The sequence below is a fragment of the Anser cygnoides genome, chromosome 10 (assembly GCF_040182565.1).
Source record: "Anser cygnoides isolate HZ-2024a breed goose chromosome 10, Taihu_goose_T2T_genome, whole genome shotgun sequence".
Lineage (NCBI taxonomy): Eukaryota > Metazoa > Chordata > Aves > Anseriformes > Anatidae > Anser > Anser cygnoides.
The window spans coordinates 98835-125353 of NC_089882.1; the positions used below are offsets into that span (position 1 = coordinate 98835).

A 26519-nucleotide genomic window follows, 5' to 3' on the forward strand; every position below is an offset into this window, starting at 1 on the left:
CCCTTCACCATCTTCGTCGCCCTCCTCTGGACACTCTCCAACAGTTTAATGTCCTTTTTGTACTGTGGTGCCCAGAACTGCACACAGTACTCGAGGTGAGGCCGCACCAGCGCAGAGTAGAGCAGGGCAATCACTTCCCTCGACCGACTAGCAATGCTGTGCTTGATGCACCCCAGGATACGGTTGGCCCTCCTGGCTGCCAGGGCACACTGCTGGCTCATATTCAACTTGCTGTCAACCACAACCCCCAGATCCCTCTCTGCGGGGCTGCTGTCCAGCGTCTCGTCGCCCAGTCTGTACGTATAGCCAGGGTTGCCCCGTCCCAGGTGCAGGATCCGGCACTTGCTTTTGTTAAACTTCAGGTGGTTGGTGATCGCCCAGCTCTCCAATCTGTCCAGATCTCTCTGCAAGGCCTTTCCACCCTCATCCGAGTCCACAACTCCTCCAAGTTTGGTGTCGTCGGCAAATTTGCTGAAAACACCTTCTAATCCTACATCCAAATCATTTATAAAAACATTGAAGAGGACTAGCCTTAAAATGGAGCCTTGAGGGACCCCACTAGTGATCATCCGCCAGCCTCATGTGGCCCCATTTACCACAACCCTTTGAGCCCTGCCCATCAGCCAATTGCTCACCCATCGTATGATGGTTTTGTTTAGCTGTATGCTGGACATTTTGTCCAGTAGGATCCTATGGGAAACTGTGTCAAAAGCTTTGCTGAAGTCCAAAAAAATCACATCAGCTGGTTTCCCTTGATCGACTAGATGGGTGATCTTATCATAAAAGGAAATCAAATTTGTTAGGCAGGACCTACCCCTCATGAACCCATGTTGGCTGGGACCAATGACTGCATTGTCCCCCAGGTGCGCCTCAGTAACTTCAAGGATCATCCTCTCCATAATTTTACCGGGCACTGACGTAAGACTGACAGGCCTGTAATTGCTAGGGTCTTCTTGCCCTTTTTGAAAATTGGCACAACGTTTGCCAGCTTCCAGTCCAATGGGACCTCTCCAGATTCCCAAGATAGTTGAAAAATAATTGAGAGAGGTCCCGTGATGATGTCAGCCAGCTCTTTAAGCACCCTGGGATGAATCCCATCCGGACCCATGGACTTGTATGGATCCAGGTGGAGCAGCAAATCCCGCACACGTTCAGGGTAGGTTTTTCTCAAAGAATACAGGAAAAGGATTCGGACAGCGGGAGAGGAAATCATATGAACACACACAAAACAAAATTGACATGCTATGTCAAATTTTTTGCATTCCAGCCTTTATGTAATGTTCTGCTTTTAATATTTCCTTGTGAGCAGCTGTTGTTATCATTTTCAAGTTATGAATCAAATAGATAAACTCGCCTTGTATTACAAATGAAGTATTTTCCATCTGCTTGCTCAAAGTTTGTTTGCAATGAACATCTCCAGCAATGCAGTAAATAACAGAATTGTTTTTTTTAGGTAGAACAGCTACAGACAAAGCAGTTAATCCACACTCAGTGACAGTTTCATTCAGAATTGTTTTAAGTGTGTTTTTTTGTGCATGTGTGTGGACATGTGTGCACATGCATGCACTTTGTAATGAAATTGAGAAGAGCAAAAAAACAAACAAACAAAAAATCCAGAAATAATCGTAATTGTGAATATAAATGCAAAATAAATGAGAAAGCGTCGATTTTTAAAACACTTGTAGCAAATGATTTCATGCTATGTAACATATCTCCAAATAATGCGTTGGCACCAATTTGTCCTTTCAAACCTGAAATATTTTTACTGGGTTGTTTCTATTTTTAAAAAATACTTTTAAATACTTTAGTGATAATCTTTGACAGGCATAAGCAACTTTCAAGAATTCTGGGGGCAGTGGTGGTGCTAGATGCCATAGGTTATTCCAATGTCAAGATAAGAGAGAGAATGCCTGTAATTATCCAACAAAATACATGGAAAAGTATGGTTTAATGTGGGAAATTCCAAATTTCCCTCATTGAGTCTAAGGTATTAAGTTCTTTTAATAAAGAAGTATGGGAAATAGCGTGCAGATTGTTGTTCATTGGACCATTTGTTTTGAGATGTACTATTTTCCATTTTTATGATCATTTGAAATTCAGGAACACCATCAAAAACTTATACCCACTTAATAACTAAGAGTTCTCCCTCATATCATTTATTCCATCTTGATACTCATTTTTGAAATATACTAGGAGCAGAATTGTTCCAGTATTCTGGATCTTACGCTTTTATAGGCATCAGTATTTCAATGATGACAATACTTGAGTTTGATCCATGTATGTGTATATCAAGATCATAAAGCTATTTTCTGAACAAACCTGGTAAGCCCGTACATATTGAATGCTGGACTGTTTATAATGCTAATAACTCATCAGCTATTAGTAAATCTGAAAATTAAATGTATTTGAAAAAACAAGTCACTACTTATATACAGCAAATGCCTTTGTGTCACTTTTCTAGTGAGTAGAACTTAAATATGATAGAGGTACTTTCTGATAGTACACCATTAACATTCTACCTTTAAGCTTAGCCAAGAAGGAGTTCCTAGAAAATTTGTCATCTCAACTCTAAAGACAACAGACATATAATACTTAACCATTGCATGGCAGACTTACTGTCTACTATTAGCAAAATTTTGTCTATTATAGTAGTTGTCCATTACATCTTCATCTGTGTAGAGTACTTGGACTAGCATGCTAACCAATTTGGTTTACGAATTTGGTGTGCCAATTGAGACAGATCATATTGTGTTAGATGATGCATGTAAAAGTAGTGAGAGAGCCCTGATGAGAGAAAACAGAGAGAGAATGGAAAAGATGAAACATGGCCTTCCATTTAAAGATGGGGAATTACGTGTACAGTATTATACAAAAATAAACAAAAAATATTTGGCTGTTATCATTGTAAGTTACACAAAAAGGGCAAAATGGTGACTTTTTTGGCCTTTTTCCACTTCATTTACTTTATGCAGTTAAATATAAGAAGTTAATTTTGCTGTGACCATATAACTGTGTATAGCCAGTTTCTTTACTGTTTGTTTGAGCTGAACAGAAAAACAGCAGAGAGAAAATAATTTATTTTTAAACAGGATATTGTGGTTGTAAAATCACTAAAACAAGAAAGTTCCTACTTCTCAATGTCTGTCATGCATTATCCTTTCATTTATTTTTCCAAATGTCTGTTTGATCAGATTAATTAAAATAACTGTGTTAAAGGTCTGCAGGAAAACAAACAAAAACCAAACAGCTTTTATGCTGTTGTTTGGAGAGCGTTCGTTAACACACAAGTGACATCAGACTGCAAATGATGGCCAGATTTCAGTGCTGCTAACCTCAAATGCTGATGGTACAATCCCTGTATTTTCCAGTATTGAGGAATTATCATAGTGAAGGAAATATGATTGTCTGATACTGAACATTGGAATGAAAGAGAGATGGAGATGGAAAAGGAGACAGAAAAAGAGTGGAGAATGGTCTTAAAAATCCCTTACCCCACCATCCTCCAGATGTTAATACAGTGGGCCTTTGAAGTCCTTAAAAATTCCATTTGCTTTTAGAAACCTGTAAATTTATTTGACTGGGTGTGAAACTAGACATTTTCTTTTTGGAAGTGGTTTTCCCTCTGGTTATCCATGTCATTGCCATTATGATCCCAGGTTTTGTGCTCTAGCTGCTGAAGATGGCAGATAAACTGGAACTAGATATGGTGGTATCTTCTTAATTGAGAGAGAGCCTGCCAAACTTGTGCTTTTGTGAACCGTCTTGGCTTCTGCATGGGTTCTAAGTGAAGCTTAAGAGATGCTCAGTCCTAGTTACTTTTACAGATTGTATGATTACTCGCATGAAACCCGGGATCAAAGAGCTTGTGTTAGGAATTCCTAATTTAAAAGGTAGGAATCTGGCAGCAAAACATCATTAATGAATCATTCATGATTTTGGAAATAAATTCCTATAGTTATACTCTGGGTGCCATTGCATATGTTCAGCTTCAAAGGAAAATATTTATTTTTTGTATCTTGTTTGCTTAGAAATATCCTAATCACCTCTTGAAACCTTTTTTTCATGGTATTCTAACTCTTTGAATGTTTTTGGGAAAGCAAAACTGTCCCTCTCAGCTTATGGTTCTGCAAGTTTTCAAATAAGCGGACAGTCAATGAAATAATATGTTTTATTGTTTCCTAGATATGCTAGTTTAAAGTAGTTATGCAATAGCTAAAATCCTGTGCTTACAGAATTGTTCCTTTAGCTTGTTCATTTTTGTTGTGGTTTAACCCGGCTGGCAGCTAAACACCACTCAGCCGTTCGCTCACCCTCCCCCCTCCCTCTCTGGGATGGGGGAGAGAAACGGGAAAGAGAAGCCGGTGAGTTGAGATAAAGACAGTTTATTAAGACAGGAAAATAATAATAACAATAATAATAATAGTGATAATGATAATAGTATTAATAATAATAATGTGTAAGAAACAAGTGATGCACAATGCAATTGCTCACCACCCGCTGACCGATGCCCAGCCGATCCCCGAGCAGCCGTCCCCCCACCCCGGCCAGCCACCCCTATGTATTGTTTAGCATGACGTCAGATGGTATGGAATACCCCTTTGGCCAGTTTGGGTCAGCTGTCCTGGGTCTGTCCCCTCCCAGCTCCTGCTGCACCCCTAGTCTGCTCGCTGGCAGGACAGAGCGAGAAGCTGAAAAGTCCTTGGCCTGGTGTAAACACTGCTCTGCAACAATTAAAACATCAGCATGTTATCAGCGCTCTTCTCATCCTAATCCAAAACATAGCACCCTACCAGCTACTAGGAGGAAAATTAACTCTGTCCTAACTGGAACCAGGACAGATATCCACCCCTTATTCCATACCATTTATGTCATGCTCAGGTTACACTCTTTCCAATACCTTGTAATTAATCACTATTTTTATCTATGATATATAGCAATCATGGTAGTGATGACATACAGTATTATATAATAATTAACATACTACAATTCAACTCATGGGCTATTCTCACCCAGTATTAAATCCCCTTGAGGTACACACCGGACCTCCCCATTCTTTTGCATTACCCACCAAGTGCATCCAGGTCCCTGAGCAAAAGCAATTCCACGAATTGGTTTGCCTTTTCCTGAGGCAGGAGTAGCCCAGACTGTTTTACCCAGCATGTTTCTTACGTGCACTGCAGGAACTTTATCCCCTTCTACAGTGCGTAACAGGTTTGATTGGGCAGGTCCAGCTCGGTTGGCAGATCCCCTAGTATTGACTAACCAGGTGGCCTTTGCCAAATGTGTATCCCAATTTTTGAATGTCCCAGCACCCATTGCTTTCAGTGTAGTCTTCAACAGTCCATTGTATCGTTCAACTTTTCCAGAGGCTGGTGCATGATAGGGGATGTGATACACCCACTCAATACTATGTTCTTTGGCCCAAGTGTCTATAAGGTTGTTTCGGAAATGAGTCCCGTTGTCTGACTCAATTCTCTCTGGGGTGCCATGTCGCCATAGGACTTGCTTTTCAAGGCCCAGGATAGTGTTCCGGGCGGTGGCATGGGGCACAGGATATGTTTCCAGCCATCCGGTGGTTGCTTCCACCATTGTAAGTACGTGGCGCTTGCCGTTGCGGGTTTGAGGGAGTGTGATGTAATCAATCTGCCAGGCCTCTCCATATTTATATTTCAGCCATCGTCCTCCATACCAAAGAGGCTTTGACCGTTTGGCTTGCTTGATTGCAGCACATGTTTCACAATCACGAATAACCTGTGCTATGGTGTCCATGGCCAGGTCCACCCCTCGATCACGAGCCCATCTGTATGTTGCATCTCTACCTTGATGGCCTGAGGTGTCATGGGCCCATCGGGCTATAAATAATTGCCAGTCCAGGTCCAGCTGAGCCACTTCAATCTTAGCAGCCTGATCCACCTGCTGGTTGTTTTGATGTTCTTCAGTAGCCCGATTCTTGGGCACATGAGCATCTACATGGCGTACCTTTACAACCAGGTTCTCTACCCGGGCAGCAATATCTTGCCACAATGCTGCAGCCCTGATGGGCTTGCCTCTGCGCTGCCAGTTGTTCTGCTTCCATTGCTGTAACCACCCCCACAGGGTGTTTGCTACCATCCATGAATCAGTATAGAGATAGAGAACTGGCCACTTTTCTCGTTCAGCAATATCTAAAGACAGCTGAATGGCTTTCACTTCTGCAAACTGACTCGATTCACCTTCTCCCCTAGCAGCTTCTGCAACTCGTCGTGTAGGACTCCATACAGCAGCTTTCCATCTCCGATGCTTTCCCACAATACAACAGGACCCATCAGTGAACAAGGCATATTTCTTCTCATTTTCTGGTAGCTTGTTGTACAGTGGGGCTTCTTCAGCACGGACCACCTCCTCCTCTGATGATATCCCAAAGTATTTGCCTTCTGGCCAGTCCATAATCACTTCCAAGATTCCTGGGCGACTGGGGTTTCCTATTCGAGCCCGCTGAGTAATCAGTGCAACCCACTTGCTCCATGTAGCATCAGTTGCATGATGTGTAGAGGGGACCCTTCCTTTGAACATCCAGCCTAGTACTGGCAGTCGGGGTGCCAGGAGGAGCTGCGCTTCAGTACCGACCACTTCCGAAGCAGATCGAACTCCTTCATATGCTGCCAATATCTCCTTTTCAGTTGGAGTATAGCGGGCCTCAGATCCTGTGTATCCCTGACTCCAAAACCCCAGGGGTCGACCTCGAGTTTCCCCAGGTTCTTTCTGCCAGAGGCTCCAGGTGGGACCATTCTCCCCGGCCGCGGTGTAGAGCACATTCTTTACATCTGGTCCTGTTCGGACTGGCCCAAGGGCTACTGCATGAACTATTTCCTGCTTAATTTGTTCAAAGGCTTGTCATTGCTCAGGGCCCCATTCAAAAGCATTCTTCTTACGGGTTACTTGGTAGAGCGGGTTTACAATCAAACTGTAATTTGGAATCTGCATTCTCCAAAACCCCACGACACCTAGGAAAGTTTGTGTTTCTTTTTTGCTAGTTGGTGGAGACATAGCTGTTATTTTGTTGATCACATCCATTGGGATTTGACGATGTCCATCTTGCCATTTTATTCCTAAAAACTGGATCTCTCGTGCAGGTCCTTTAACTTTATTTTGTTTTATGGCAAAACCGGCTTTCAGAAGGATTTGGACTATTTTCTTCCCTTTCTCGAAAACTTCCTCTGCAGTGTCACCCCACACAATGATGTCATCGATGTACTGCAGGTGTTCAGGAGCTTCCCCCTGCTCCAACGCAGACTGGATCAGTCCATGGCAAATGGTAGGGCTATGTTTCCACCCCTGGTGCAGCCGATTCCAAGTATATTGGACTCCCCTCCAAGTGAAAGCAAACTGTGGCCTGCACTCTGCTGCTAGAGGGATGGAGAAAAATGCATTAGCGATACCAATTGTGGCATACCACTTGGCTGCCTTTGATTCCAGTTCATACTGGAGTTCTAGCTTGTCCGGCACTGCAGCACTCAGTGATGGCGTGACTTCGTTCAGGCCACAATAGTCCACTGTTAGTCTCCACTCACCATTAGACTTTCGCACTGGCCATATAGGACTATTAAAAGGTGAATGAGTCTTGCTGATCACTCCTTGGCTCTCCAGTTGACGAATTAGCTTATGGATGGGACTCAGGGAGTCTCGGTTGGTGCGATATTGCTGCCGGTGCACAGTTGTGGTAGCGATTGGCACTTGCTGTTCTTCAACCCTCAGCAACCCCACAACAGAAGGGTCCTCTGAGAGACCGGGCAAGGTAGACAACTGTTTAATGTCCTCTGTCTCCAAGGCAGCTATGCCAAAAGCCCAGCGGAACGCTTTTGGGTCCTTGAAATATCCTCTTCTAAGATAGTCTATGCCAAGGATGCACGGAGCATCCGGGCCAGTCACAATACGGTGCTTTTGCCACTCATTACCGGTTAGACTCACTTCAGCCTCCAATACAGTTAACTGCTGGGATCCCCCCGTCACACCATAAATACAGATGGGCTCTGGCCCTGTATAGCTTGATGGCATTAGTGTACATTGTGCACCGGTGTCTACTAAAGCCTTATACTTCTGTGCGTCTGACGTGCCAGGCCATCGAATCCACACAGTCCAATAAACTCAATTGTCCCTTTCCTCCCCCTGGCTGGAGGCAGGGCCCCTCTAGTCCTGGTCAGAATCTTCGTTTCTGTGTCTAAAGGACTGCCTGCTGGAAGTTGGAGCAGCAAACTTTTCAGAGAACCCCTTTTTCCCAATTGTTTTCTTTTGCAATTCACGTACCCTTGCCTCTAGGGTCACAGTAGATTTTCCATCCCATTTTCTCATGTCCTCTCCATGGTCACATAGGTAAAACCACAGGGTGGCGTGGTGTGTGTGCCTACCATATTGTCTTCCTTGCACAGATGAACGTTTACCCCTAATAGCTGAGACACTGGTTTGTACAGGTGGGGAGAAAAATAAACTCCCTTTAAGTTGGTGGACCTCTTCAAAAAGTTTCTCCAAAGTATTCTCTTTTAGCTGGTGGACACTGGTTCGTTCAGGTGGAGGGGAAGATAAATTCTCTTTAAGTTGGTGGACCTCTTCAGAGAGTTTCTTCACAGCCGAGACACAGGCCTGTAGGGAAGAGGAGAGATTTCCTTCGTACTGCCGGAGTTGTTTAGCCAATTGATTCATTGTGGGTTCCTCATCCTCTTTCCAGGTTATTATTGCCAATGAGGTGGCATATGATGATGGTGCACTCCGTACAAACTTCCGCCACATGGGTCATGTACACTGGACTTCATCTGGATCTGTGGATGTTTGTGCGTCGTCTAGGTCCTTATAAATTACTTCTCGTACGGCTAATTCCCTCAGGTACTGAATTCCCTTCTCCATGGTGGTCCATTTGCCTGGTAGACATACAAGTTCTTCCTTGAAGGGATACCTTTCCTGCACAGCTGACAGGAGACGCCTCCAGAGGCTGCGAGATCGTGCTCCATCTCCAATTGCTTTGTCAATGCATGCATCCCTAGCAAGGGATCCCAGCCGCCTGGCTTCCTTGCCCTCTAATTCCACACAATTGGCTCCGGTGTCCCAGCACCGGAGCAGCCAGGTGACAAGCTGCTCACCTATACAGCGACCAAAATCTTTTCGCACATCTCGTAGCTCACGCTGGTATAGGGTTCGGGTAGTTACTGTTGATTTTTCGACATCCTCATCTTCATCCTCCTGCACATTTGATGGCCCAGCCTCGTCTTCACTATGCCCAGACCTAGCAGAAGACTGTCTGCGTTTTAAACGACCTGAGCCTCTATACCATTTTTTCACCTTGTCTACAGGGGCAACTTGCACTGCTACAGCTCGTTTCTCTGACCCAGCCACAGGGTCTGCCACAGGGGTTGGAATACCCTCTGCGGGGGCAACTTGCACTGCTACAGCTCGTTTCTCTGACCCAGACACAGGAGTGGGAGCAGCTGCAGGAGCTGGAGCTGCTGCAGGGGCTGGAGTGGCTGCGGGAGCTGGAGCTGGAGCGGCTGCAGGAGCTGGAGCGGCTGCAGGAGCTGGAACTGGAGTGGCTGCAGGAGCTGGAACTGGAGTGGCTGCAGGAGCTGGAGCAGCTGCAGGAGCTGGAACTGGAGCGGCTGCAGGAGCTGGAACTGGAGTGGCTGCAGGAGCTGTCACTAGGTTGCTAGTAGCATCAATTGCAGCTCAATAGGCACAAGCCAGATCCCAGCACGCTACAGTGATTTGTGTCACTTTGGAACTGCCAGAGTCATGACACCTTTTTTTCAAGCATTCTGCCAGCTTTTTAGGATTTTGCAGTTGTTCAGGGGTGAATGTCCAAAACACTGGAGGTGACCACTGCTCTAGAAACCTGCCCATATCCTCCCACACTCCCTGCCACTCGCAACTATCCCGCCTCAGGACAGATCTCTGGATGAGATTCCTAAGTAGTTGTTTAACCCTCAACAAAACCTGAAGCGCATTCAGGAGACATAACAACAAGAACATGCTGGTCTGAGTTTCCCAAGGATATTCAACATCTCGGAGAACCACCGTAACTAGCTCGGGGGATAAGAGGGTGGTGGTGAAGGAGAAAGGGAGAGTGAACAGGTAGGGAAACATGTCTTCCCCTGTCCGCTTCACAGATTGGCTCCCTGACGAAAAAAGGCAATAGGTGTAATTGCTAATAGTTTCCGAGATATGGTTTCCAAAGTATAGAGTCGACGACAGTGCTGAGTACAAATACCAGGTTAGAGTCATGACCAGAAATTTCATCATTTCATAAGCCATTGTTACACCGCACAGTACCATAACAATCTTAAACCAGGGCCCGGAAAGGATAAACAGTGCAACAGGGAGCACATACAGAAAGTAACGTGCTATAAAACTCAATTTGGAAAACAGGCACAGCAGACTGGAGATTAAGGCAATCAACATGGTGACTAGCAACTATTAAGCAGGTCCAATACTTATACCAATTTTAGTTTAACACACTCAGGTCAAATCTGTCGATATCTCAACCCTTTGAGCCCCATGTTGGGCGCCAAAAGGACTGTTGTGGTTTAACCCGGCTGGCAGCTGAACACCACACAGCCGTTCGCTCACCCTCCCCCCTCCCTCTCTGGGATGGGGGAGAGAAACGGGAAAGAGAAGCCGGTGAGTTGAGATAAAGACAGTTTATTAAGACAGAAAAATAATAATAATAATAATAGTGATAATGATAATAGTATTAATAATAATAATGTGTAAGAAACAAGTGATGCACAATGCAATTGCTCACCACCCGCTGACCGATGCCCAGCTGATCCCCGAGCAGCCGGCCCCCCCACCCCGGCCAGCCACCCCTATGTATTGTTTAGCATGACGTCAGATGGTATGGAATACCCCTTTGGCCAGTTTGGGTCAGCTGTCCTGGGTCTGTCCCCTCCCAGCTCCTGCTGCACCCCTAGCCTGCTCGCTGGCAGGACAGAGCGAGAAGCTGAAAAGTCCTTGGCCTGGTGTAAACACTGCTCTGCAACAATTAAAACATCAGCATGTTATCAGCGCTCTTCTCATCCTAATCCAAAGCATAGCACCCTACCAGCTACTAGGAGGAAAATTAACTCTGTCCTAACTGGAACCAGGACAATTTTATAGGATGCTATGTAGTAAGTAGTAAGTGTGCATAGCAGGCTTCGTTAATTTCACCTCTTCCGTTATTTCAGAAGTGAGTTATTCTATTTGTTGTTCATAGCACAAGTCGGTGTTTCTCAAACTGAATTGTCTGGGGTCCCTCTGAAAACATCTGTACCTCTGCACCCCATTACTTCCAAGGCCCAGCTACCAGTTGTGCACCTGGATTGGCATTGCTTGTTCTCCCCTTCCGTTTCCCCATTGCCTCATCTCCTCTCCTGTCCCTCCTGCCAGGGATCACATCCCACAAGTAAGGGAGCACTGGTTTAACTACACATTTTTGGCATCTGAGTATCCTCAGCGCATGGGGAACATGCGTGGCTTGAAAATATTCTGATATAATTTTTCAGGGGTTTTTAAAGTTTTTTAGAAGGCTTTTAATTTAACATCATTCACACAAGAAAGTTGGAAAAAATCAAGTGTGACAGGGCAGACTATAGAAGACTTCTTAAGCAATCTAGCAAATTGCCTGAGAGAAATAAGAGCTGGTGCCCTTTTTCTGCCACACTTTGCTGCATTGAATTCCTGGGCTTGACCGAGAGATTTAAAATTTTCACGGTAGGCAGCAAACGGTATGGATTAAACTTGATTCTATTGCCATTAAGTTGTGGCTTTAAGAACTGTCTGTTCCTTAAAGCAAACCAGTTGACATACGTTCAGTGAACAGCTACGTGGAGCCATCTTGCGTACTGAAGAGTCAAGCTGTAAATACTTCTCATATTATTTCTTACTTTATTATGGTTTCCTACCTCTCTATTGGATTGACTGATAAAGTTCAAGCTAACTTTCCACATTGCCTTTTTTAAAAGTAGAGACCGAAATAGCCAGGAATGAGGCAATAATACATTTTTACTGTATTATGTTGTTCGGTTGGTTGGTTCCTTGCTTTTTTTTTTTTGGTAGGATACACTTTAATCAGTGATCTTCAGTCAGCATGTTCCACTTGAAAATCTTACATGACCCCCATGAGACTAGCTGTCACACAAGTATACAAGCGTGTTTTTAGGGTCTACCTCATCCTCTGATAGGATTTAAGTCAACAGCTGCATAATTCAATATCCTTTCATGGCAGGAGGAACTTGAGAAAACTGTACCTAGTAGAAATGCCAGAACAGTATGTTCAGACAAAATGTAATTACTTACGTGGAAGGTCAACCATAAAAACATAGATAATGTCATGATTTCATGAAAAATGACATACTGAGTGATTGTGAAAGGTCAGGACAATTCTCTTCGTCTTATCCAAATGGAGTTTGAGTTTCTTAAATTTGGTTTAGGGAAATAAGTATTATACATTCCTTTTAAAAGAATGTTGCATTTCCCAGATTCTTATGTGAAGCTTTTTTCCGGTTATACCTTGATGTCCGTGGTCACTGGGCCATCTGTATGGTTTCGTTCTGAGTTTTTTTTTTTACTTCTTTAAAGGAATTTGGCTGTTTGTACTAACGTTCGTTAGTACTTCTTTTAAAAAAAAGGCTAGAGTGAATGCTTCATAATGCTTGCTTCAAGTCACAGGGCTTGAACTGCGGTAAAAAAGCTGTATTCTGGGAGATGGAGAAGGAATATGCCAAATGTGAACATGTCCAACGGTTCTAAAATGAAGGGAGGCGAGTTGTGTCCGCACCAGGCCTGCTGCTCCCTGCCGGGCCACGCCGCACTGAGGGGCCTTCGCCTGGAATGGGGCTTCTCCATGTTCAGAGGCTGGGCCTAATCGATCTACCAGACAACCCAATGCTCTGTCTGAAAGGGACAATCGTGTTAATGTGCTGACACCTGGAGACTTACTGTTGAATTTTTGCAAGTAATGTGCAAGGAAAAGCAGGGTCTTTGAACACAACAGGCTGCTCTTGAGGAGGATGTGCAGGGGAAGGGCTGGCCAGAGGCTCCACATACAGGGAGGGTGGGGCAGTGGATGGGGATGGTGGGGTTGCAAATGTTATTGGCAATTTTTGAGGTTTAGTACTGAGTTCTGATATGAGGTTTTATACTAGTTTTTCTGCTAACCTGTTGTTCCTGTGCATGCTTATCTTGGGCCTTTGGCATTGGTTGTAACTAAGTAATTAGTATGTCCTGAACACCAGAGGGTTTTCTTGTTGATCTGAGGAAAACACTGCTTGGCTGTAATTTTTCTTTTTGTTTTTCTTACGAGAGGGATTGAAAGTAAAGGGATGTAAAAGGGTTAGGGACAGAAATAGTCTTGGGGATGATAAAATTAAAGGTTTGCAGTCTCTGCTTCTGTCAACTCAGAGTAATGTTTGCAAATCCCCAGATGCAGAAGTCAGGTGTTCTCAGGGTTGCTGGATCTGGGAATCTACCTCTTGTGATGCTTGAGGACAAGTTCTAACAATTTGAGGCACTGCAGAAAAAGAAACAAAAACATTGATGGAAAAGACTGCTGGCTAAATCTAGACTTGACTGCAGGAGGTAATTATGCCACTGACTTCATTGGAATTGTACGTGCTGACACCGAGCATGAATGTGTCTCAAAATATGGAAATGGGGAAATCTCCTCAAAGAAGCTGCTTTGTAAATATCAGTTAACAGAAGCCACTTAGTTTTTGCAATTACTTCACACTCAAAAGCATGTTTTCGTACTTTTTTTTTAAAGGCAGAGATTGCTTTGAAGTATTAGAAGGTTCTTTTGAAAAAAAAAATAATTCCATAGCAACATAACCACCCCATTTTAGAATTTTCACTGTAAGAGTGGCTTTCTAAATAGGATATAGCATTTGGATATTCTTTTTCTCAACCATTCTGCTTATATTTAAAATTAGCATCATCAAGTATGCATCTTTCTGTGTGGTCTTAAAAATGTCTCTTTAATTTTGTTTTGATCTTGACATACTTCCTTTCACCTTTAGAATAACTAACACATTTATTATTTAAATATCCAGCTCCTGCTTGGTTCCACATAAATTCATCTGTGCCTCTGCACCTCTTGTAGGACATCTAGATAGATGGATTTCTGGTCTGTTCCAACACTTTTTGCTCCTCATCTGTGCATGCTTCTAGTTTTTCTGCTTTTACTGGTTTCTTTTTGGACTTTTCTGCTGCTCCAGGAAATTATCATGCGCTTATTTTTGCTCTTGCTACTATTTATTTTCCTTACAACAGTCTCTAGAAGATGGTCACTACTTGCTTTTTTATGACGCCATTGCTCAGAATAGACCAGTCAGTGACTATTTTTTTTTCTGAAGCTTGAACATTACTAATTTAGCTAATGTATGCAACTTAGTAAATTATAGTTAATATTTTCTTTCCTATCTCTCATATTAATGTATTCTTTACATCACTATTTTCAAAGTATGATCCGTGGGATGGGAGTGTACAGTATATACCATATGGTTCCGCAGCACCATTAAATTAAATAATACTTATGCATTTTGAGTGTCTGAACTGTACTAACTGCTGGGATGGGTGGGTTTGATTTTTGAAGTTGCTTCACATTTGTGAATGAGTCTTCCATTTCCCCAATACATAGTTTATAATGAAGTAAAAACAATGCTCTGCTTTTTGTATCTCAGGCCAAATGCAGGATGCAAATGCCACAAAGACACATTCAGCTCCTCTGCAGCTGAACTTACTTGCAGTGGCTCTAAAGATGAAGCAGTCAAACTGTAAATAAATAACAGAACAGACTAAAATCTGGTAATTTCTTATGCAAACAGTGTAATGATTCATGGGAAAGAACATAAAAGAAACTGACTTGTTAGCGGAAGTTGAAAGAGGATATTTTGAGGAATCCAAGTCACAATTTCAAGTCTAAAATAGGCACTGAGAAGCCTATTGATCCATGAATTCACTTTTATTAAAACTTCTCCACTGTAACTGAGCTTTTTATTTTTAAATGTTGTTCCCATAATTTGTGTATGTAATGCAGAAAGATATATATCTAAAGGCAAATATGAGAAACATTTGGAGTTGGAATAAGCAGTTACATCAAGAATATAGTACGAACAGTACAAAGCCATCTATCCAGTGTTTAGAATTCATTCTGCAGTCAGTGGAGTATACACAAATTATATAGCATACATGAGTGTGGATTATGTATTCTGTTATATTCTTTTGGAAGCAGTCCACGATGCAGGCGTATGAATAATAGAGATAATTAATCCTTTCATTGATGGTTGTAGAAATATTTTAACTTGGTTGAAAACGTCAAGAAAGCTTTAAAATGAAAATAGCAGATGTCAAATATAAAGCCCCTAGTTTACTGAGCACTGAGTATGATAAACATTGATTATTCATCTTGATGTTAGAGTTCAAAAACAATTGTCCCTTCAGTTTGCCTTAGGGGAGCATGAAATTAGGACCATGTGTGCATTGATTAACAACATATGAAAGATGAATCATGATTACTGTTTTGGTCTGGTGCACAAGGCTATGCTTGAGGGGTAGTGATTTCCCACCTCCTTTACCAGATCTCTGTAATTAGTGCTAGCATATATCTCCGTTTCCTGGTATTGATCTTAAAGTGGCTGCCTGACAGTGCCTATTCACACGCACAAATTGCCTTTCTTGAATGACAGAGTGTTTGCTCAAAAAAGTTGAATGTTGAAGTGAACTTCAGTATTGTTTGTAAAAATGGTTATTCATAGGACAACTCTGAAATCATCAATTTCATCTCTGGCAGGAAGTGTCAAATAAAAAAAGATATTACTTTCAGCTTGACAAAGAATATGAAACAGTATGTGTTTTAAATGGAAGAGGAAAAAGTTCGACAACAAAAATAAAGCAGATTTAAAAGAAAATTCTTTCCCTTGTATTTAATTTACTTACGGCCTCTGAAGGCAGACATTAGTTAAATTTAACTTTCCTCAGAGGCAAAATTAGTTCCTGTGGTCAAAATTTTCTTTAAGCTTTTTTTTTTTTTTTCTGGAAATAGAATCCTAACTTTGTTCCTCTCTGGCCTCATAATGGGGAGAAACAGTTGTTCTAAGCGCATTTCATTAATAAGTAGTTACTGTATATGTAGGGCAGATATTAGAAAACTATAAACAAACAAAGTAGAGGTTACCTTTCAATAATAATAGTCTTTGTCTCTTATGAATAATCTACTTTTTCATGTTGAAAACTGGATGCTTAAAATGAAATGCCCACAGATGCCTTGATCATCCAAATGAGTTAGTCATTCGTTCTTCTGGAGATGAAGTGTATTAGTAGTATTCAGAACTCTGCTAATTTAAGATATCTTAGGATCTTAAGTATTCAAGTTGTTGATGTGGATTGAGGAACGGATCCAGCCTTGATCTCTGTGACTTGAGGTACGTGCATTGTGGTGGAAATTCATTCTGACTTGCTTGCCCAACAGAGATGTGGGATTTGGATCTTAGCTTATCGTTTTCTGCAGAGTTCTGTGTTTTGAGCTCACATACTGTGAGACTTAATGTTATTACAGATAACAGCCCCCCACCTCCACTTTTTAACAAACAAGATTATTTGTAATTTAATCTGTGCATTTCAACTTTGATTATCTGTTTAAAGATCAGTGGTCTACAGTTTTTCTTAAAGATGTTTTGACTATTTTCTTTCCTATGTGTTTTTTAGTCCCAGTATGAAGAAGTATGTGGACCAAAGGGATTTTATAGACAAAGCCCCAGGCAATGGAGACTTGCTTTCTAGCAATGATCAGAATAAATTAAAAGCTGCATGTAAATTCAACAAATGGTAGTGGTTAATTAACTAAGAATGTAGTACCCTAAGGCCATAACATTAGTATTTATAGTTGTCAAGTAAGATGCTCTAAACAAATTGTCTTAGCTATAAGCCATTTAAAGAGCACAACTACTTTATGGCTTAAATAGAAGGGAATGCTTCCTGGAAGAATATGTTGTTCAGCTCACAGCAGGAAGTATTTGGAGGATTAGTAGCAAAGTTTAACATGGTAAGTTGTCTGATTAGCATACATGTTGTAACTTACAGCTCATATGGCAATTACCTATTTCAACATTTTAAGGTACACCTAACTCTTCCAAATTTCTACAGCCTTTTTGGACCTTTTAGACAGTTTTTAAATTTAGGGTGTGAAAGACCAAATTAATTAAAATACTTGTGCTGATTTTCAGTGGTGTTTGATAGAATTTGCCTGTCATCCTCAGAACTTCAGCTCTGTAACACAAAAGGAAGACAGGTATTAAGAGAGGTATTAATTTAATGGCTTATCTGCCTTTGCTCATTTATAAATATAAAAAGTTAATAGGTTTCTGTTTTGTCTTTTTTTTTTTGCATGTTTTATCAAACACATAATGTGTCTTTGTTTTGCCCTAGTTAAAGTTAAATGAGATTTTTTTTTTAATAGCATAAAAGAAACAGAAAATGTTTCAGAAGAGAAAAGAAATTAGTAGAAAAGTTAAGACTGGAAAAAATTGTCACCTTCCTGTTTCAGGAAACCTTTTCGGATAGCAGCTTGCTTAATGGCAAACTAATTGAAAGCTAAACAAATGGAAAGCCACCTAAGAAGAAAGTGAGATTACAAAATTCACTTCCAAGAATAATGTCAAGATCTACTTTGCTTTTATCCCTTATGTGCTATATTTTGCATCTTTTTCTAAGGTTACTGTACTCTTTTTTTGTTCTTCTTTCTAAACCTATCAAGTGAGAGGCAGTGCATGTTTACACATGATCCTGACAACAGCTGATTACAGTTGGAGTCCTTTTATAGTATTTACTTCTGCTCTTTACATTGTAGTGGTAAAACCAGATATAATTCCTTTTAAAGGGTAGTGTTGTTTTTTTTTTTTTAATGGTAAATAAGATATTTGTTGCCTTTCAGGGAATGATAAGACTCAGTGTTACAGTTTTGAACTTTGTGTCTAGTAAGGGTTAGAGTAACCCTACGTTTTGTGTTTCCAAAGCCATTTCAGCAATTTCTGAAAGGTAAGTCATTGCTACATCTAAGTCCAATGTTCTTCTGTGTAGGTGTAAGAGACACACCAGACTCATCTGCCTGCAAATGCGTTCAGATTCACCCGGGAGAGCAATGGGATAGTTCTCCAATTGGTCCTCAGTTGAGGCGTTGTCTGTTTTGATAATATTTGATAATAGAAAAGGCTGTCTGATATGGCAGAATGGGTTTCTGCAATATGCATTCCTACTGAGAAAGTTACAAAATAAAATTATTGGAATTATTCCAGTTGGAAATTCACGCTATCATTTGTTCCCCTTCAACTCTTTGTTGATTTTAGCCAATAATCAATGGAAAGATTGGAATTTAAATTTCATGTCTGTGTGTTTGTCTAATTAAGCTTTTCTCAGCAAAAATTTCTTTAAAATGCTTACAATACATGTTAAAATGATAGAAGTCTCTAGATGGGGGCCTCTGACATAAATAAACCATAAGAGTGTCCCAGCGCATAAACCACATCGGACTCAATCAAAGTACATTGAAATGTAAATTCCACAAGAATGATACAGCACAGCAACAGTAATTACTTATAAATGTATCTGTATATAATAAGTTAGTGAGGGACAGGCATGGGCACCTATCTGGAGACAAGGCATTGATGCTCTGCAGTAACCATTTCTCCCATATACAGTCCAGGCACCCTGATGAACCAGGCTGTAGGTATTTTTTTGTCCTGTCTTATTGTACCGCTGCTTATGTTGATCTTCGAGTTCCATGTGAGCATTGAATAATACTAAACTTACAAAAAAAGGATGACTTGATTACAGGTGAATTCTGAGCATGCTGAAAATTTGGTTTCTTAGTTTGCCCAGTGAACAATGAGGTAATAGAGTCCTTCAGACACCTGTTCCAAGGAAGTTAATAAGATGAGGAATGTCTGGGAGGTGATGAATGCTCTTTAATCACTTTATTTACTGTTTTGCTCCTACCTTTTTTTTTTCTTGGAAATGATCTTCACCAAGAAAACAAAGTGCTATAGCCACAGTGCTTAACGGTACATTTTTTCTTCTTTTTGCTTGAACTTCTGATATTCTTTTTCATGACTGTAGACTTGGCATCAGCTTTGCAACAGATTGTCATTTCTCTTCTCTTCTGCACTGTGTATGCCCTAGAGAACCCAGTTTGATGTGTCCTTAAATCTTGATTAAAGGTGGTTTTGTTTTGTACGGGCATCATTAACCTAGATGATGGAAGTTGAGAATATCAGATACCTTTATTTAAAAAATAAACTTCTGTGGTTCACATCTGTTGGGCAGGTCAGACTACTTTCTTTTCTCTTTGTTTTTACATCTTGCGTATTACATTTGGCAAATTGGTGGCAGGTGAGCACATGCAGGTATGCAATCTGTTCTGTCATTGCTTGTATTCAGATTGTCTGACTGATGGTGTACCCAAACAGAAGGAAGAAAACCTCCTCATGAGTTCTGTCATCCTCCAAAAAACTATTTACAAAAAAAAAATATGTTCAAAATAGGTCATTTTATTTAAATTGTTTTCCTGATATTTCTCTACAGGGCCTGTCACCAGCCACCAAGATGAATGCGCTACTCAATATCACCTTTAAATATGACAGTAAGTTGAAAATCTGCAATATAATCACAAAAATCAAGGACTCTGACACTGTTGTCAATGTATACCAGCATCTTTCTTAAAAATGGCTCTAAGAATATTATAAGCTCTTTAGTTTTGAAATAACTTTGAAATCTAGATCTGTTGCAGATGGGTCAGCTGGGTCTTGTCTTTCCTGCGTTTCACTGATTAGAATAATACGGTCTAATCATTTGCAGTAGTTTCACTTCCAGATCACTTACTCAGTATTTGTAGGAGAATTATGAAGGATGTTTTTACTCTGTGGAAGAATGCAGTCATTGAAAGGTTTACTACACACCAATTCATTGGAAAGCATTATTTCAAGCCTTATGCATTTTGATATGCAATTTTTTCTGGAAAAAAATCAAGTAGAAAGCCATATTTCATGTAGAAAATATATGTAATTTGTATCTGTATACAGGAAAAGTATTTTTAAAATATATGTCTATAAGGATTAATATGGAATTTTAGCATTGAAGATAAGTAATGTCTCTTCAGCTGGGTGAAATACAAGGAGCTTTAGATTAGCTACAGTCAAAAAAGAGCCCAGGTTAGTGGAAAACTATCCGTATCTCAGTGAAGTCAGGTGGTTTTAGTACTTTAGCAGAGGTGTGATATACATGGTTTATATTGCAGCTAAACCGATAAAGTAATCATAATAATCGTAATAAGCAGATTGCAGCAATAATACCGTGAAACTATTCAAGGATCTGCTAAATGGCTGTATTTTATTGTTCTCTCTCTTTTTTTTTTTAAAGGATTGTGTCACCTGTGTTTTCCATTCAGGGAGGCATGAATATTGAGTGCATTGGAAATTTACCTATTTGGGGGCATTTAGTGGCCATCATCAGTATACATTCAATGTGCATTCAAGAGAAGGTCTTAATTTACAGCAATGTTTGTATTAATGCCAATACAAGTCACTTTTTTTTTTTGCCTACTCGAAGAATTAATTCCAATCATCCTTATGCTCTATTTTTATGCTTATTTCTGAGTTTGGAATCTTTCCTCGTGAATTCATTTATTATCTAATCTGCTGTTAATGCTTGAAGAAAATGAGCGAAATTTAAGCATGTCAGATTGTACAAGAGAGAACTTCAAAAAAGTTACAATTTGTTATCTGTATAGAGGAAGACAGGAAAAAATATCAGTGAGAGCAGAGATCCCCGTGTTTAGTTAACACGATAGAGCCTGTTTAAGTCCCAGTATCTGTCATGTTTTTTCCACTAATTCTGGCACCAGGAGCTATGATTAACCAATGACAAGTGTTAATTCAAAGTTCTGCTGGCACTGCACACTTCCTGGCCAAAGGAGTTGTTTGAGTTACACAGTGCTAGGGAAAGAGATCCCTGATATCAAGGCTAAAGAGTTCATGTAATGTGGAAATACAATCTTACACTGAATAAGCTAGCACACAAGAGAATTGGGCTTGCTGGCTGTGATTTAAATGCTTTTATTTTGCCATAAACTCTAATGAGATTCTGGTTTATGTTCTTAAATTAGTTGGGTAGATTATTTATTCAGGTGAAAAACAAATGTTTGTAGGTTTCAGTAGTTCACGTGTAGTCAAGTAAAAAGTGATTTCCTGAAAAGGGTGCATTTTTTCCCAGCTGTTTTCTTCCTAATTCTGTTGATCTTTAAAAAATGTAAATCAATGACTCACAGTAAAACCTCAGATATTTGTGCTATATTGCATTTTGGCAAATTGTCATTTGACCATAATATTTTAGCAGCCAGGATCCAAAATCATGGGCTTTCTATTAATTAGTTCCAGACCTAGCAAAAAGCTGTTACTTCAAAGTTTCCATTGAAAGAAATACTCTATTCTCCTCAGAGGAAGTTCATGCTGTCATTCCCTTCACTCGTAGCAACAGAATTCTACAAACAGCAAAGTAAATACGAATTGCCCAGCTTTTGGAAAAAGCGATGCTGTACAAACCATTCTATTTTTAATTGTGGGGCAGTTACATAAAAGGCCTCTTACCATTGTTGTTCATAGCACAAAGCCATTTTCTAAAACTGCTTTTTAGTTAGCATTTTTTCCTTCCTTTCTTTAAGATCACACCTTATAATAGCACTTAATTTTCATGTTTTAGTTTTACAAACTCTGTATAGACAAATACATAGCATATAGATTATGTGTGGTTTTTAGAATTTATCGTTGGCCAGTAATATATAATCTACTGATTAACTTGTTGGCTTTACTCGTTCAAAAGCGGGATGTTTTTTAATGTGTACATGTTCATGTATGTTATGCTCCAGAACTATTGAATTCCCTAGCCACTACTTCTCTTTGTGCCACAGAATATGAGCCTAAATATTGTAAGGCTTTAAAAGTAATAAAATTTTGTACTACTTTTCTTGTTTAAATCACATACGGATTTACTTTCTGTGATACAGGCTACGCTGGTATTATAAACTGGTAATCTTTGGAGTCCTGCAGATTAGGCTTTTGCAACTGGTGAGTGGTTGTGCTCAATGATTTGGAAAGTTTTTCATTGTCCTAAGACAAAAGGTTCGCCTAAATTTACTATACAGTTTTTTGTTTTTTGTTTTTTTTTAATGAAATAGTGTGCATGTACTTTCACTTTGCTTAGTCTTGAAGAAAAGTTAGGAAATTAATTTAATTCTTTATTCACAAGGAGAGATGTGTGTCCTGCTGACACTGAATAATCTTCAGAATTCTTTGGTATGGCACAAGATAATCAGCTAGTATGTTTTCCTTAAAGCGTTTTTTCCTCTGTGTTTTTAGACTGCACTCCTTATCTGAATTCAGTGGGAAAACATGTGATCGGAGATGTGCAGAATATAACAATCAGTCAGTACGCATGTTACGAACAGGTTGCAGTGACAATACTTTGGACAGCAAATGCCATTGGTAAGTAGTAGAGGAAAATGGAGTAAACACAGCTGATGATGCAGTTCCTCCATTTGGAATCTTGTCTCTCTTCTTGAGGTTATTTTTCCAGCTGTGACAGCCATTAAAACCAAGTATCAAAATAAACTGAATTGTAGAACCAGATTTTTGAATTGATGTGTCACAAAATGTTAAAACCAAGATTTTTGAATTTAATGAAGCATGTTCAATCATATAGGTCCCACTAAAAATGGTATTATAACTGATAGATCTTTAAGTGGGAACAAAAAAGTTTTTTCATTGATAAAATAAGTATTTTTTAAAAAGTTTTTGTCTTTATATCAAACTTTTTAATTTCTATTTTTATGTACATTATAAATTCACATTTAGATTATATATATGTGTTAATATTGGCAGTTTGTGCTCCAAGTTTGTTTTACTGGTAGGTATGTATGATCAAAAAAGTTTCGAGACCACTGCAGTAGTGTGTGCTCTCTCTGTACAGCATCTCACCGTTTGTTTTTCTTGCATACTCATTAAGGTGCTGAACAAAGTAATTAATATAAACTCATTTTCTTTAGTGACCATCGTTTAGCAAATGAAAAATCTGGAGTTTCCTTCTTGAATGTTTTTAGTACTTCATTAAAGAATTTCATCTGCAAAGGTGCTTTTCAGTATCAAGTACATCATTACAATTAGAGTCAAGCGCAATACATTTTTCAGAATTAAAACATTTGTTTGTTGCCTATTCTTTTGCTCATAGAGCAGATAAGATCGAATACTTCATGGTTTGTAATTCCTCAAAAAGCTTTTCAGTTATTGTTTTTTCTTACGATTTAATAAGAGCTGAAAGTTCGCATTTATGTGGTAAGATTACACCCTATGTGATGAGATATGGCTGCTAATGAAGATTTGTATTCTTGAACTTGACATGCATTTTTAGAATAGACCTACATTTATTAAATCAAACATTTTAGCTAAGAAAAAAATGTTGGATTTTCTTTGTGACTTCCTGGTATTAATTCATGCCTTCAGAATTTGATAACACATTAAATTTGTAACAGAAAATAATGATTAATTACTGGGGTTTAAGACAGTATGTGGAAACTACACTGCAAAGCTGTGCAGTTGAAACCATTTGGTAATCTTCATCTGCAGACTGGGTGAATCAAGTCTCTATGGCAAACAAAGCTTGGTGTTCTTTCTTGTAGTGATCAGAGGTTAATCCTCTGGAAAGTGTGAGGACAGAACTGCTGTTGAAACATCTCGGGTGACATGGAGACTGGACACTTTCTCTTTCATGGTCTTCATGTAAGCACAAATAGTGCTTTTGTTCCATGGGATATTAAGAACATATTGGGCAATGCATGGTCTTTCTCGTATACATGATTATAAAAATAAATAAATAAATAAATAAATAAATAAAAATCTAATGGAACAGAGGGGGCTTGAAAATCATACTTTTTTTTTAGTTTGCCAAACATAGTATGTAGTCAAATTTATGTTTTGATTCTTGTCACATATAGCTTTACAAAAGCTGTGTCTGTGCCTTTGATAAATATGTATTCTGCCATATGTAATGCTGTTGAACAGATGTAATTAGATGGAGTAATGCTAGTTAGTCTTGAAGAACTGTGCAGTGACGTTGATACCTGAGCCACAAAACTATCACAGCATAACACTGATATTCTCCTGTGACATTTGCATCACCATGACTCTACTTAGTCATGCAATGAAGTAACTCCGTGATGAGAACGTGAAGAAATGCAAAGACCATGCTGAGAGTTGATTATGTTAGAGTAGCTTGAAAAAAAGGGTGTAATTTTGGCATCACTTACAAATAACTGGATGTGTGCACTTACTGTAATAAATTCCATTCCATTTAAGTCAATATTCCTGTTATCCTGTAGTATACTAGAAATAAAGAAGTTGTAACAACTACTATCACTTTAACCTAGTAGTTTATAAATGATAAGAATGTGTTATAAAGTAGTATTATTATAATTTGTTAGCAAACATATTTTATTGCAAATAATCGAAATGTGATGCTACTATAAAGTACTGCTGATGAAGGTACTGATTATTTAGATTGCAGTGATAATTTGGAAGCTCTGTCTGCAATGTGGGCCCCTCTGCTCTAGGCATTACACAAGTATGCGATAATTACAGCCTTCGCCAAAGGCTAAATTCTAAATAGGCAAGATAGAAAATGTTGGAAGAACTGACACACAATGGCAAGTATTAAAACACAAAAGTATTTCATATGAATGTTAGGATTTATTTTTAAAGACAAATGAACTATCTTTGTACTGTATAAAATATCACAGAATACCTTTTGAAATATTAGTTTATTTTAATGTCCTGCTGTTTGCAGGGATTGAATACCTGAAAGGTTTTCGAGTCATCCTCGAGGAGTTAAAATCTGAAGGAAGACAATGTCAGCAGATGGTTTTAAAAGATCCAAAGCAGCTCAGCCCAAGTTTTAAAGGAACAGTAAGTGCTTTGTTTCAAGAAGTATTTTATTGTTACTTGATTGTGTGAAGTCTTGAAAGTATTTATTTGCGGTGTATAAATGTGTATATATTTACCTAGATACACATTTAATATGCTGTTTACTAGGATGCAGATTGCTTCCTAACATTATTTTTCTTTAATGAATAGTTGTCGATCTAGAGACAGATGTAGTCCCCTTCTGTAGAATTTTTCCTGAGGCTGGAAATTGTCATGAAATCTTTTTGGGTGACTGTGGAGTACAGGTGCATGTTTGAAACAGTCCATATCCCGATTCAGTATTATGCTTCTTCATGATGGTGTGTAGCAGAGGGATGAATAAAGGGTTCTTAAATGTATTAGTTTCTGCTCATGTTTGCAGAACTGTGGGCCTATTTGAGAGAAAATGCTTTTAGTTATAATAGTTGCAATCTTGTGTTTTTGTGTAGGGAATGGAATCTCATCCCTTCCTAAATCTGAAGTTTGAAACAGATTACTTTGTAAAGATTGTTCCTTTTCCTTCCATTAAAAATGAAAGTAATTATCACCCATTTTTCTTCCGAACTCGACGTAAGTATTGTGTACAATATAGTATTACGTAACATCTCTTTCTTTACTCCCCTCCCCTCCTTTTTTTTTCTTTTCTTGTCAGAAAAAGCTTTTCTGATGTAAAAGAATAGCTTTTCATGTAGCAGATGATGATGTTAGGGGAGACTGGGTTAAGATAGGTATTGACATAGTCTTTGAAGGAAGGACTGGGTGTTATATGGCAAGAACTTGCATGCCTCTGATAAATCTATGGCATATAAGACATTAGCAAACAACCAGAAGAAGAAACTTGTATTAACTCCTTTCCTTCCCCTCAGTGGACATTGTGAACAAGCTCAGATTGTTTTTGCTTTTGAGATCAATTTCAAGAATGGGTATATAGACATAAATACAGATGAGTACATATCAAACTAGATGGTAACAACTCAAGTAGAATTTCTCAAAATTATTTAGCAATTAGCAATTCTCATTGGAGCTAAAGAGAAGGAACTTAAATAAACTCAGTGCTTAAACAGTCTGATGGCAGTCTAACTCTAAGCACCCTTTTGGGTGTAACGTTTGTATGTATCTTGTGTTTTTTTTTCTGTATAAAACTTTCTTAAAATATTTTCAAGCCTGTCTGTTGATGTGTACCAAAGTGGCATTTGTGTGCTCAGCATACTTATTTATTTTAAGTAAATGTAATTAAGGCCAGTTTCAACTTCTTCCTCTCCTGCTGAGCTACGCCTGGTGCTATCCCCTTTGTCTCACTAAGGACTACTATTTTCAAATTACTGAACCTATGTTTCTCATATAAAGATGAGAAGGAACTTCAATCATAACATAGAAGCTGGGTTTGCAAAATATATTTACTCCAGGCATGTTATAGACTGGGAAAGGAATGAAGAGTACTGCCCTCCAAATGCTGAAGTAACTCCCTTCTTTCGCCCTTCTTTTTTTCTTTAAATAGCATTTGGATACTGTATCATTAAT

The 26519-nt window shown here is 39.4% G+C and overlaps 1 protein-coding gene across 3 annotated transcripts in view; it reads left to right on the forward strand.

The window, feature by feature from the left end:
- Positions 1-26519, forward strand: part of IL17RD (interleukin 17 receptor D) — a 59791-nt gene that overhangs the window by 20098 nt on the left and 13174 nt on the right. For all 3 annotated transcript variants that reach the window (XM_048047517.2, XM_067003318.1, XM_048047519.2), the window contains exons 2-5: positions 19576-19633; positions 22404-22529; positions 24883-25001; positions 25448-25568. In XM_048047517.2, coding sequence (XP_047903474.2) covers positions 19576-19633; positions 22404-22529; positions 24883-25001; positions 25448-25568 — 424 coding nt within the window. The remainder of the gene's footprint in view (positions 1-19575; positions 19634-22403; positions 22530-24882; positions 25002-25447; positions 25569-26519) is intronic.